The 13772-nt window shown below is 43.5% G+C and overlaps 1 protein-coding gene across 1 annotated transcript in view; it reads right to left on the bottom strand.

Annotated features, from left to right (window-relative positions):
- The window catches only part of HPSE2 (heparanase 2 (inactive)), a 668247-nt gene that overhangs the window by 151421 nt on the left and 503054 nt on the right, over positions 1 to 13772 (bottom strand). The window contains exon 8 of the mRNA XM_004701008.2: positions 1422 to 1528. Within this exon, the coding sequence (XP_004701065.1) occupies positions 1422 to 1528 (107 nt within the window). The remainder of the gene's footprint in view (positions 1 to 1421; positions 1529 to 13772) is intronic.

The raw sequence follows: 13772 nt of genomic DNA, 5'->3' as shown, positions 1-13772 counted from the left end.
GTGTCACCTGGGAAGATTCTCTCTGGTCCCAGTGAATTTTTTCATGAAAGGAGTTTCACTCGAACCTAATTTTTTTGTCAGGGCCAAACTTTTGTTTCCTCCTGAGGAAAATCGACACAGAAACTATTATGATGTTGAACGCAGCTTGCAAGGACAGCACTGTGGGGAAAACTCAAGTGTACACGTGGTTTTCTCATTTCAAAAAAAGGTGAAATGTCCATTGATGACAAGCCTCAATTTGGTTGTCCCTCAACTTCCCGAATAGACAAAAATGCCAGCTCCTAGTGCATTTGGAATCCATTCCACCAGGTCAGACTTAATCAAGCTTTCCACTGAGAGGTTCTGAAAAGACTGTATAACAGTGTGCCACAAAACAGGGCCTGATTTACCTGCTCAGATAGCCATCTCAGTGTGCCAGTTTGGGGCAAAAAACAGCATGACTCTCTTGCCCCACACACCTTACTCACCTGATCTCACTATGTGCAACTTCTTTTTGTTTCCATGAATAAAGAGGGACATTAAAAACAGCAATTTGATGATGTAGAAGAGGTGAAGAGAAAAACAAGGGAGATGCTGTCAGCCATCCAAACAGATGAGTTTGAAAAATGTTTTCAAGAATGGAATCCCAGATTTGACAAATGTATTACGTGTAATGGAAAGTACTTTGAAGATGATAAGGCTGTTTTGTAAAAAATTCAAATACATACTGTATCTACTTGTGTATATGCCAAGTTTTTCAGCACATTTTTAAATGCAGTTTTTGTGGTAAAATCAGGTGCCTCCACTGATATTCGGGTCGGCTTATACTCAAATATATACGGTAGCTTGAAAAAAAAATTCCGGTGTGTCGGGAGTGCCCACCCTGTATATGCATAAGTATACATCACTAGATATATTAAAAGTGATATGATGTATATATATATATATATATATATATATATATATGCATATCTATATCGGTAGATACATATGCACATATATCTCAATTTAGGCATTCAAATGGTGATTGGCACATGGTAGGCACCACATAGATAAAATTATTATTATTATCATGGCACTTGCCTCCTATTTCTTGACAATGTAGTTATCCTATCCCAATCCCTCCAATTGTAAATTTCCGGTGCATAAAAGCCCTGTCATATTCTCACCAAACTTCCCGGACTGCTGTTATCTTATTTCCACTATGTTGTGTACTGTAGACATTCAATGAAGCTCTTCTTCCTGTTGTTATTGTTACTACTACAACGCTCACTTCCGTCTTCGCTGGGATGCCTAGCCCTGACATTGCAGTGTCTAGAGAAGGTACCAGTTTCTACCTGTTGAATTGATAAACACATGCACACGTGAAAGGATGAAGGCAGAATAACGACCCCATCTTCCCTTCCTCAGAGCCCCGCAGAGTAAACGGCCAGGTCACTCACAGGAAGCCCGCGGCGTAGGAATCAGACAGGTTGTTTGTGCCTCCAGCTGAGGTGGTCACCACACCTTCAAGCCAAATCTTCTTTCCGGGGGTGTATGTGTTAACCACCTGTTCACAAGACAAAACCAGAAGGGGATCCTGAGACTTTTTTTCAACACGTTTACCAAATGAGAAGAACACGTTTACACGTGTTGGGACTCCCTGCTCCCAGGTGGTCGTGATTTATGCTTCTTTCATCATGGTGCACCCCATACCGTGAGTTGGCACCAAGAAACCAAAAAGCCTTAACATCCACACGAGTCTGCTCACGGGAAAGGATGGCGTTTTCGTAAATACATGCAGGCAACAGTGTGACAAGAACAAGGGCAGACTCAAGGACGTCCGCTGACTGCAACACCCTGCAGAGGAACAGAGACACCACACCATGCTCTCACACTAACCCTGAAATGTAATTTTTAAAAACACCCTGTCACGGCGCCTCTGTGGATTGTGTGCACTGCCCGGGCCTCAGAGCTCACAAATCACCACAGAGAACAAGGCTTGGGAGAGGAGTTTCATAATTACCAGGGCATGCACATGGCAACTACATTTTAAAAACAACTGTATTAAATGTAAAAAGGAAAGTCCCTGATCCATGCGTAAAAGATCCTACACAGGGAGCAAATACAGCTGCTTGCCTTCTAAGAAGAGGCAACTCCTCTGGTCACAATTCAATCCTTTTAACGTTATAAAAATGGCCAGTCTCTGATAAGAGAATTGGCCAAACCGTCCAAATCAGGGCATCGGTACTTTGGAAAGCAATCTGCCTGCGAGCGCTTAGGGATGATGTTGTATGAGGGTACTCTGAAAGCCGAGTCAAATAAAACACCAGGGTACAGAGATTTCATTTGGATAATAGCACCCGGAGGCGTGGGTGAGAAACTGGGGAGCAGAAACAGAGATGGGAAGGGGGGGGTGAGTGCAAAGGGAATCCTTTGTCCCCTGGCTAGTATCTTCCAATGGGCAAGCGTGACCTCATGAATAGGAATTTCCCATGTTTGGACGTGACGGCAGGAACACTGCACACCTGGCCTCATCCCAGAGCAGGGACTGAGAGGTGAGGCACGAGCACATGACACTAGCACCAAGGGGGTCGTGGCCACAACTCCAGGATTTTCCTTTCCTCCCACTCACCGGCAGACGTCAACAACCTTAGTCCCCCTTCCCACTGTCCCTTCTCTCCCACACTTACTAGGGACGTTTCATGTGATTTGAAACCTATTTTCAAATCAGGGTTGGCAAAGTGCTTCGTACTTTCAGAAAGGAGGCTATGAAAAGGTTTCTCTACATTTGGGTCGGAAGTAAAAATTGTGGTCAAGAATGGAAAAAAGAAAAAAGGTGGTCGCTGGTGAGTCATTTTACAAGTTCAGAAAGTGAGTCCAAGTAAGATTTGTCACAGAATTAACTTTTCACTTATTTCTACATTAATCTTATGATTGTAAAGACAACAACAACAACAAAAAACAAACTGTACACTTGTTTGAATTCAATAAGACTTTAAGATTTTTTAAAAATTATTTTATTTGGGGCTCGTACAATTCTTATCACAATCCATACATACATCAATTGCATCAAGCACATATGTACATTTGTTGCCCTCATCATTCTCAAAACATTTGCCTTCTACTTTAGCCCTTAATATCAGTTGCTCATTTCCCCCCTCCATCCCCACTCCATCCTCCCTCATGAACCCTTCATAATTCATAAATTATTATAGTTTTGTCATAAGTTACACTGTCCAACGTCTCCCTCTGCCCTCTTCTCTGCTGTCCATCCCCCAGGGAGGAGGCAATACTTAGATTCTTGTGATCGGTTCCCCCTTTCTACTCCACATTCCCTTTACCCTCCAGGCATTACCCCTCTCACCACTGGTCCTGAAGGAGTCATCTGTCCTGGATTCCCTGTGTTTCCAGTTGCTATCTGTACCAGTGTACATCCTCTGGTCTACCCAGATTTGTAAGGTAGAAGAATTGGTATCATGATAGTGGGGGGAGGAAGCACTTAAGAATTAGAGGAAAGTTATATGTTTCATTGTTGCTACCCTGCACCCTAATTGGCTCATCTCCTCCCCACAACCCTTCAGTAAGGGGGTGTTCAGTTGCCTACCGATGGGCTTTGAGTCTCCACTCTGCACTCACCCACCCTTACAATGATATGCATTTTTTTTAAGAATAGAAGAAAATCTTTTTAAGAATAGAAGAAAGACCTTGAGAATTAAGAATGGGAATCAAATTGAACTATTGCTAAAGATAAAATAATAATTCACCCTTAAACTCAGAGAAAGACGAATGATTGAGGCCACCACAAAGCAGTCCAACGTTGTTCAGAGTGCCCAACTCCAGGCAGGCTGGAGAGAGTGTAAAAGGGAGCAAGAGCAGCACCCTGAACAAGCAAGTACAAGCCATAGGTGGTTTCAGAGGGTGACCTCTAGGGTGCCCTTTAGGATGGAGGGAACAGACAAGACCTGTGCTCCGGACAAAATGTGTGCTTTGTGCTCTCTTCTCTAACCAACTAAAGCTGAGTAAGGGTCTGCGGATTGTTTAGTATTTTTTTGCCTCTGGTTCTGGGGATAGATAGATAGAGTTGAATTTTATGCTCAAAGTTATACATGGAATAAGGCAGTTAGGGGAAGGGGGCTTGGCTAAACAAAACAAAACAAACCGGTAAATACTAGCACCCGGATGAACCTTGAAAAACATTATGCTAAGTGAAGGAAGCCAAATGCCAAAGGTCAGACTTTCTATGACTCCTTTTATATCAAATGTGCAGGACAGGCCGATCCTTGGAGACAGGAGTAGGTTAGTGGTTTCCTAGCACTGAAGACGGGTCGGGGTTGGGGAAGATGAGAGTAACTGTTAATAGGTATGGGCTTTCTTTGGTGATGATGAGCATGTTCTAAATTTGATTGTGGTGAAAAGTGTACAGCGCTGTGACTACTATTATAAAAGCCACAGAATTATATATAGCGTACATTAGCACAATAAGAGGTAGAGTAGAGATAGGTGGATCACCATAATGTAGGAAGAGAAATGTGCTCTAGAAACTTGGGATTGTATCATTTACTAAATGTGGTACTTTTGGCCGGCCATTGTCTTGGACTGCATTGTTTCATTAACATGTAAAACGATGGATCTGGAGTACATTACATATAAACCCCTTCACATAGAAAACGTTATAATGTATCTGAGTATTATAATATTAAGTCTCTTTGGCTCCGTTTCCTCAAAGATAAAGAGTATCTTTAATGATTAAAGTTAGTTACATAAACAACAAATATGAGACACACACACACACACAAAAGGGCAAATACAGCTCATTTCCTCTGAAACAAATACCTGGGTCAGCAATAACCACCGATAGAGGCAGAAAAGCCATAGGGGCAATGAAATTACCCAAAGAGAATATATTTCTTAAATGAGAATAGAAAAAAAAAAAGCTCATAAGATTTTATTTTAAAAAGATTAAAGGTAACATCAAACACAGCATTCACTCAACAAATAGTTCTTGAGGGCTTAATCATAGGCAAGCAGTGTTCTCAGGACAGGGATGAACGACAAGCAGTAAATGAATAAAAGCAACGGCTGAATAGAACAAATCTCCGCGCTCACTGGCTCTCACGTTAGTCAAGGGTAGGAGACTGACAATAAAAAGAAAACAAACAAAAAAGCAATTTAGATAATAGTAAGAGGTAGAAAGAAAATGAAACGGGATAATGTGATTAAGCAACAACAACACTGAACTCGTAGAGGACACAAAGGTCAAGTGAAATACCACAGTCCACAAAGACAATGTTCTACACCCTACTTTGATGAGTAGCAACTGGGTCACCAAAGCTTGTGAATGGCCATTGGAGGAGCCTCTCTCGGTCTCTCTGTGCCCAGAAGAAAGAAGAGTGATGAAAATTGAAGCCACGTGGCAACAATTAGTCCAAATAGACTAATGGACCATGAACATCAGTCCCCATGCCCTTAAGACCAAAAGAATCAGATAGTGCCTGGCTACCGCTACCAACAGAACGGGATCCCATGAGAACAGCGGTTCCCAACCTGTGGGTCGAGACCCCTTTGGGGGACGAATGACCCTTTCACAGGGGTCACCTGATTCATAACTGAGCAAATTGACAGTGATGAAGTAGCAACGAAAATCATTCTATGGTTGGGGTCACCACCACAGGGGGAACTGCATGAAAGGGTCACGGCATGAGGAAGGTTGAGAACCACTGTGCTAGAAGGTCCTGGATAGGATGGGAAAAGCAGGTGCAACAAAACTCAAAATTATAAAGAACAAAACCAACTTGCAGTCTTCAGCAGAACTTTGTCCCATGAATATTCTACTGTATTTGTGGATATTTGCAGCTTATGTAAATACCAAAACAAAGCAAAACAAACCTCACTGCCATCGAGTCAATGCTGACTCCTAGAGACTCCTGTGGATTTCGGAGACTGGAACTTAAGGGGAGTAGAAAGCCCAGTCTTTCTCCTTCGGGGCTACGGGTGGTTTCAAACTGCCGACCGTGAGTATCTCAGCCCAAGGCATAACCACTCCACCACCAGGATAAATGCATAGGCGGAACCTCTACATATATTTGTGGGTACAGTTCCATTCTCCTTCCCACACTAGTTCACCTGATAAGTCCATCGATGCACCTGCTCCTGGATCCCCGTTATTGCAGGATTGTGTATATGACAGTATTTGCTTCTGTTGCTTTAACTCTGACACCCCTCCCACGGCCTTACTTTGCCTTCATCGTTTCATCCGTTTTTGCTGATCTCACTCCTAGTGTATACTGCGTTCCCTGTCACCTAAGAAGTGTCTACTCTCCCCCAAACTCACTGCCATCAAGCCGATTCTGACACATAGTCACCCTAAGGACGGGGTAGAACTGTCCCCAGGGGGTTGAGAGCTATAAATCTTTACGGGAGTAGAAAGCCTCATCTTTCTCCCGAGGAGAGCCTGGTGTTTTCTCCTTGGGGTTCACGGTCTAACATGACCACTCTGATGCCAGGGCTCCCTGTCTACCCTCTGTTAGTAACTAACCTCACTCTACTTCCTGCCTCTAAAAACCAGCAACGGGTGTTTCTTTGGGGGATGTTTTCTTTTGCGTGAAGACCTGGTCTTGACTTTGTATCATAATGGTCTCATAATCCATGCACTTTTGTGAGTAATTTATTTCACTCAGCACAATGTCCTCCAGGTTCATCCATGGGATGAGGCATTTCGAAGATTCAGAATCAGTTTTGAATCCTGTGTGGTGTTCCATTGTGTGTATCTGCCGTGGTCTTCTTTAGCCAGCCAGCCACTAGTGGGCGTTTCCATTGCTTCCATCTGTTTGCTACTGTGAGTCGTGGCTCAGTGAACACAGGGTCTGCATTTATCTATTCATTTCCTAGCTCTTTTGTCCCTAGGAGGTATACCTGGTAGTCGGATTACTGGATCATATGGCGTTCCTATTTCTAACTTGTAGAGCAAATACCACACTGGTTTCCACAATCGCTGAGACCACGGCAGTGTCAGAGCGCTTCCTCTTTGCACATCCTTGCCAGCATTTGTGGCTTCCTTGCTTTTGTTTGTTGGTTTTGCTTTTAGCTTTGCTACTGATGCTGGGGTGAGATGATATCTCACTGGTGTTCTGATTGCATCTCTCTAATGGCTAACGATAGAGAACATTTCTTCACGTGTTTGTTGCTCCTCTGAGCATCTTCTTTGGCGAAGTGTCTGCTCACGTCCTCCGCTCATCTTTTAATTGGATTATTTGTATTGTTGTTGTAGAGGCACTGATGTTGTCTATGTTGTTGTTAGGTCTCCTCTGACCCATAACCATCCTCTGCACGGGCCCGGGCCATCCTCACAATTGTTCCTATGCCTGAGCCCATTGATGCACCCATGGTGTCCATCCCTCTCGTTGATAGCCTTCCTCTTTTTCACTGCCCTTCCACTTTACCACATTTAACATCCTTCTCCAGGGACTGGTCTCGCCCGACAACATGTCCGACGTATGTAAGACTAAGCCTTGCCATCCTGGCCTTCAAGGAAGACTCACTCGATGTTTTCCGGTATAGATTGCAGCCCATGGCACGTTCAATATTCCTCTCCTGCAGCGCAGTTCACATGCATCAATTTTTCCACAGTCTTCCTTATTCAGTGTCCACCTTTCACATGCAGATGATGCAATGGAGAATACCATGGCTTGGGTCAGGCCCACCTTAGTCCTCAAAGTCACATCTTTTCTCTTCAATACTTTAACCAGAGGTTCTCTATAAATTTTAGAAATTAATCCTTTGTCTGATATGTTGCTACCAAAAATTTCCCCTAACTTTTTGGGTTATCATTTTACTCATTTGATGAAATATTTTGATGGGCAAAAGTGGCCAAAGTTTAGGAAGTCCTAGTCAGATACTGTTTGTCTGTTTTCCATTATGTATAAGAATTATATGTATACCATGTATTAGGAATACCAAGTACCCCTATTTTTCACCGATGGTCTTTATATTTTCAGAATGTAAGTTTATACTGCTTTTGGTATATAAAACAATAAGATGGTCTTTGATCCATCTTGAGTTCATTTTGTTTACCAAAAATAGTCAAACTCACTGCCTGTCCTTGAACTGCTGTCGACTCATAGAGACACTAAGTAGGGTTTCTAAGGCTGTAAGTCTTTAGGAGAACAGAGAACCTCCTCTTTCTCCTGTGGCATTGGTGGGTCTGAACTGCCAACCTTGTGCCTAGCCCACAGTGCCACCAGGTATATGGTGTGAGACATGGGCCCTGTTTAATTTTTCTGCAAATAGATATCCAATTCTGCCTGCATCCTTTCAAAGGAGACTACCTGTTCCCCCTTTAATTTATTTCAGCCCTTTGTCAAGCATGGTGGTTACATAATCTCCTGTCAACTTGAGGATATTAAGAGGGAAGAGGTGGAGTCAAGCCTGTCAATCAGGTCACAGCCTGCTGATGCCTCCTTGGGAGCATGGCCTTCTGATGAGGATTCTCTAGACTTCTTCTCTTTCTCCCTGGGCAGCACTCTCTCTCTCTGCTTCACCCTCCTGTTGATGAGCCACTTTGAGTCACGCTGATGGTAGCCAGAGCCCTGGAGATGCGTCCACTGCCATTAGATCTACCCAAGACTTTGTACCCACTGGCCTGTGATCTTCCTGCATGCTGCATCACTGCGATGATGTATGAGTCTGAAGAGGGATCTATGGACTAGTATTGGACTTATGGGCTAATATTGGACTCATGGACTTGATCTGGACTGGGCTGGGATGGTTTCTTGATAGATCATTACTCTTTGATATAAAGCTCTTCTTATGCACACATGAGTGTCAATGAATTTGTTTCTCTAGTCTACCCGGCCTAACAAATGAAAGTTCACCTGTCCAAAGATAGATTGATTTCCAAAGTCTAACGACTTTAAATGACGACTTGAAATTAGATTGTGGTTATATTTCCAAAACACTATGTATGCTGGGCTCTACAAAGACACAAGATACTATGTAAATAAAAGGCGATCTGAAATATTTTCTGATTTGGAAGGAGAGTTGGAAGGAAACAAGCTGAAAGTGTTTTTTCCTTAGTGAGGTTGTTAGTTGGCATAGGCTCTGGAGAGAGATTGCCTGTGCTTGAATCTTGATTCTATCACTTACTTACTGTGTGGCCGTGAGGATGTTATATTACCTCTCTGGGTCTCCATTTCCTCAGTGTAAAATGAAAATAAAGATAATATCCACCTCAGAGGATATTACGTTTAGATGATTTATATTTATGAAACACTTAGGGTAGTGCCAGGTACAGAGTAAGAACTTGTAAGTATAAACCAAATGTTTCTGGAGCACTTACCCGAAGCACCTGAGATTGTGTTTGGATCAATCTCACATTAGAGTGTACTGCTTTTCCTTCGGACCCATTGCTCATGGTGAAAGGCAATAGCCCAGATGTATGCTAAGTAGCAAGGAAAGACAGTGTAGCATTTAAAATGCACATAAACATAATTAGCATTCAGAGCAGTTCATTTTTCCCCTCTCAGCACAGGGACCATTTCTGTCCTGTTTCTAGAAAAGATGCAGGAATGAGAAACATAGTAGTTCTGAAGTGGAACTCAACCAGTTAGATGAACTGTTAGGTGGACACCATAGTCCCAGAAAGTAAAGATCAGGGAATTGTCCATGTGAAAGGTTCAGGGGATGGTCAGCACACAGCAACCAGCCTTTTCTGAACATTTTACTCTTTGGGACCTGGTGGAGGGTTTGATGAGCAAATCACCAGGGTTTGATGAATTGTACATCTACCATGAGCAGAGAGGACCATCATGGGGATGCATGGTGGCGGTGCAGGTCCTGTGGCTGGATGCTGGTTGGGACTGGGAAGGAAGTCAGTATGGGAAAAAGAGAAGGAAAAGGAACCAAAAAATCGGGAAAAATAGATGATCCAGCTGCAAAATTCCCTTCAAAAATGAAGCTCTAAGGAGCAGAGGGCTCTGGTTCAACACTGGTTTTCCAAGTAAATATGATTCCCCCTGAGCTGGAAGGGAGAAAATTAGAAGATGTTGGAAGCAGAAAGGGTGTAGCTCCTGGTGAGAAATGATGTGCCAAAGAAGGCTAGTTTAGGGGCTGCCTTGTCTGGGGAGCGGGAACCACGCCAGGCTGAGATTGCCGAAGTGGCAGTAGAGGTGGAGGGAATCGAAGTGGCCGACTTATGTTGAGCAAGTTTTGTTGTTGTTGTTCCAGAAATACGCTTCAGCCCTTGGGCTTGTCTGAACAATAGAATGTTAAGGCACCCACAGAACAGCTCGGCCAGGGCCCCTGCTGGCTTTGAAGCCACGAAGACCATGGTAGGAGCTCCTGTCCTTCCGTTTCAGAGGTTGGGGCCTGTCCGGACGGTTTCATGTGGATGTGCTGAGGAGGAGAGGTGAGAGGGAGGAGAGAGGTTAGGGGAAACAGAGCTAAGTCATTTGTTGGTTTGCTTGCTTGCTTTTTAAGTTTTCTTTTCCCTGCCATTTTCAATGAGGAAAGAAAAGGGCACAGGAAAAACAGAGAGAGGACCATTTGTGTGGCACATTTTCAAAACCGGGCTCCCTTTTCCTGTACTTTCCTGATGTCCTGCCTCCAAAGCCGTGATCCAAAAGTCTTTCAAAAAGACTCCTGAGAGCCTGGTTTCAGCCCCTAGCTGTGTCAAGGATGGTAGTCCTGTAGCAGCAGACATGTTGTTTATGGCGCTACAAACCCAACACCTTCCGTAATGAGAAAGGAAGCAATAAAACAGGAGTGGTGGACAGGCCAGCTGGGCTAATCAGGCCTGGCAGAAGGCCCACCTTTCAAGAAGCTGGAGTGCATTAATTGCAGCATCTCATCTACTTGGAAATCAACCCTCCCCCAGGATTCCAGGGGGAGCAGTAGCGCGCTCTTTAAGTGACCAGAATTGGTCTTCTCCATCGGTTACAAAGAGCCGAATACAGTCAGGGAGATTGTTAAACCTTCCGCAGAGCACAGAGCTTTTGGGGGGAGACGCTTGCTTCTTGGGGGTGTTGGTTTCTTACTGGATGCTGAAGCAGTCAAAATAAGAGTCCAAGAGTGTTTCTTCCCATCCTTTCTGTGTTTCCACTCTAAGTTTGCCCGCTCCATTAAAAGAGTAGGGATTTTATGAATTCTCTTCTACCCTTCTCCACTACTCCTGCCTGCGTTCTGGATGTTACCATTTCACCTGGTCTTCCTTTCTCTAAGCCAGTGGTTCTCAACCTGTGGGCCACGACCCCTTTGGGGGGCTGAGCGACCCTTTCACAGCGGTCGCCCGATTCATAACAGTAGCAAAAGTACAGTGATGACGTAGCAAGGAAAATAATGTTATGGTTGGGGGTCACCACCACCTGAGGAACTGTATTAAAAGGTCGCAGCATGAGGAAGCATGAGAAACACGGCTCGAATCTCTTCCTTCCCCTGTCCATCCTCCCTACTGTGGCCTTCGGGTATCCTGACAAGTCGCTCCCTGGTTTAAGACATTTCAGTGGCTCTTCGATTGTTGGTAACAATTATACATATTCACAGAGAGGTCTCTTGGATCAGCTGAAAAATGTATTCTGAGTGACGTTATTTTTCATAATACTGACAGCAGTGATTTTCTTAAAAGTAAAGAATTATGAAGTGCCTCCTTAACTGAGAAAATTAGATCAAAACCCAGTAATGGCCCACTAACTATAGTCTGTGTTATCCCTTTGTCCATGCGCATGTGTTTGACATGGTTGATCCACCACATATAATGCGACCTGCTTTATTTGACCTGGTATCTACGATGCCTCAGAGCCATCCCTTAGCTCCTTCTCCCACCCCCACCCCCCTGCCCCACAAGAACTATGGCTCACCACGCAGTGGACTCAGTATTTCCCAACTCCACAATGCTCTTTCAGTTTGTCCTGGTCCCCGCCCCCACCCGTCACATACCCAACTGATCCGTCACTTCATCTGTGAAACTTTAATTCACCATAGAAGAGCTCATTTCTTCTCTGAGCTGCAAAGTTCTTTGAACCTATCTCTGGGTTTGACTTTATTAAAGGGAATTGTAATTTTCTGTTTGTCTGTCTTCTTTAATAGACTACAAGTAGTTTAATAAGTCCAATTGTTTTCTTTTTTGCTTATTTATGTTGAAAGTTTAGATGCCAAACATAGTGATTTTATTTACAACAGGGCAAAGCACTGCTTGGTTTTCTGAAATCCTCATAATCTTTCCTATTTGAAGCCAGTTTCACAGCCATTGTGTCAAGCCATCTCATTAAGTGTCTTCCTCAATTTCATTGACCTCTTGTGGTGTTGGGGGCTGTGAACTGACTTGCTAATGACAAGGTCGACAGTTCAAACCCATTAGGTGCTTCAAGAGTAGACATGAGGCTGTCTACTCTCCTAAAGAGTCAAAGGCTCAGAAAACCAAAGAGGAGGTTCTACCCTGGCCTATGGGGTTGCTGTGCGTGGGGATCAAGTTGATGGTGGTGACTTTTGTTCTAATTTACCAAGCATGCTAGCCTTCTCCAGGCCTGGGTTATCCCTTCTGATAACTTATGCAAAATGCACGATGCAAAGTCTTGCCATCTCACTGTACTCTTTCAAGATAATTTCTTGATTCTTCTGACAAGTCTATAGCATCTAATAACCTCCTCCAACAGCACAATTCAAAGGCATCAATTCTTCTCCAGTTTTCCTTATTCGTTGTCTACTTTTTCCATGCATCTGAGAGGAATGAAAAGATCATGACTGGGGTCAGGGACACCTTAGTCCTGAAAGGGGTCTTTTGCAAAAGATGTGCCCAGTGCAATCCATTGTTTGATTTCTTGACTGGTGCTTTCATGCATGTTGACCTTGAATTCAACAAAATGAAATCCTTGACCACTTCAATATATTTTCTCTATTTATCATGCTTGCTGATTGGTAGTTGCAATGAATAAGTTGTTGGTCTTGCAAAATTCTATCGTGCCATCTCCGGCCTTACTTCTGTCACCACGGCCCTACTTTCCAACTATCAATCCTTTGTGTTTGCAATTTATATACTCCAATCACCAGTAACCATCATTGCATCTAGATGACAAGTTTGATGAATTTTAGTCTGCAGAAGTTGGTAAAAATCTTCAATATTTTTCATCTTTGACTTGAGTGGTTGATGCATAAATTTGACTAATAGCCATGTTGACTGGTCTTCTTTGTAGATCTGTTGCTATTTTTCTACCACTAACAGTGTTCAACTTCATGATAGATCTTGAACGATTCTGTGTGACAATGAATGCAGCACCATTTCTTTTCAATGGGTTAATTCCGGCAGAGCAGGCCATACGATTGCCCCATTCAAAATGTCAAGCACCAATTCATTCCCTTCACCCACGCCTGGGATATTGATCTCTGTGGTTCCAGTTCATTGCTGATGATTTTCTAATTTTCCTGGATTCACACGCCTTTGTCCACCCACATTCCAACTACTAATGGATGCTTGCCTCAGTTGCTTCCCATTTTGATCACATCACACCACATCACATCAGCAAACGAAAGCCCAAAGTTTCACTCATCTGAATCACTAAGGTCAAAACTTGGAAGAGAGAGCTCCCCCCGCTGGTATTTGGAGTTCCTGTCGACCTGAGGGGCTCATCCATCAGAACGGCAGTAGACAATGTTTTCGATCTCTTCCTAAGGTTCCACCAGTCATTTCTTTTGAAAGCAGATCGCAGGTCCTACACAGTACATAACACAATGCATGGCAGTTACTTTGTGTTGTTTTGTTTTTGATAAATAAATGCGAGAATCACTTATCGCAAATGATGAACTTCAAGAATGCAATGGACAAC

The sequence above is a fragment of the Echinops telfairi genome, unplaced genomic scaffold (genome assembly GCF_000313985.2).
Source record: "Echinops telfairi isolate 266 unplaced genomic scaffold, ASM31398v2 ScPeMD7_70;HRSCAF=299, whole genome shotgun sequence".
In the NCBI taxonomy this organism is placed as follows: domain Eukaryota; kingdom Metazoa; phylum Chordata; class Mammalia; order Afrosoricida; family Tenrecidae; genus Echinops; species Echinops telfairi.
This window is presented reverse-complemented; position numbering and strand designations above follow the sequence as displayed.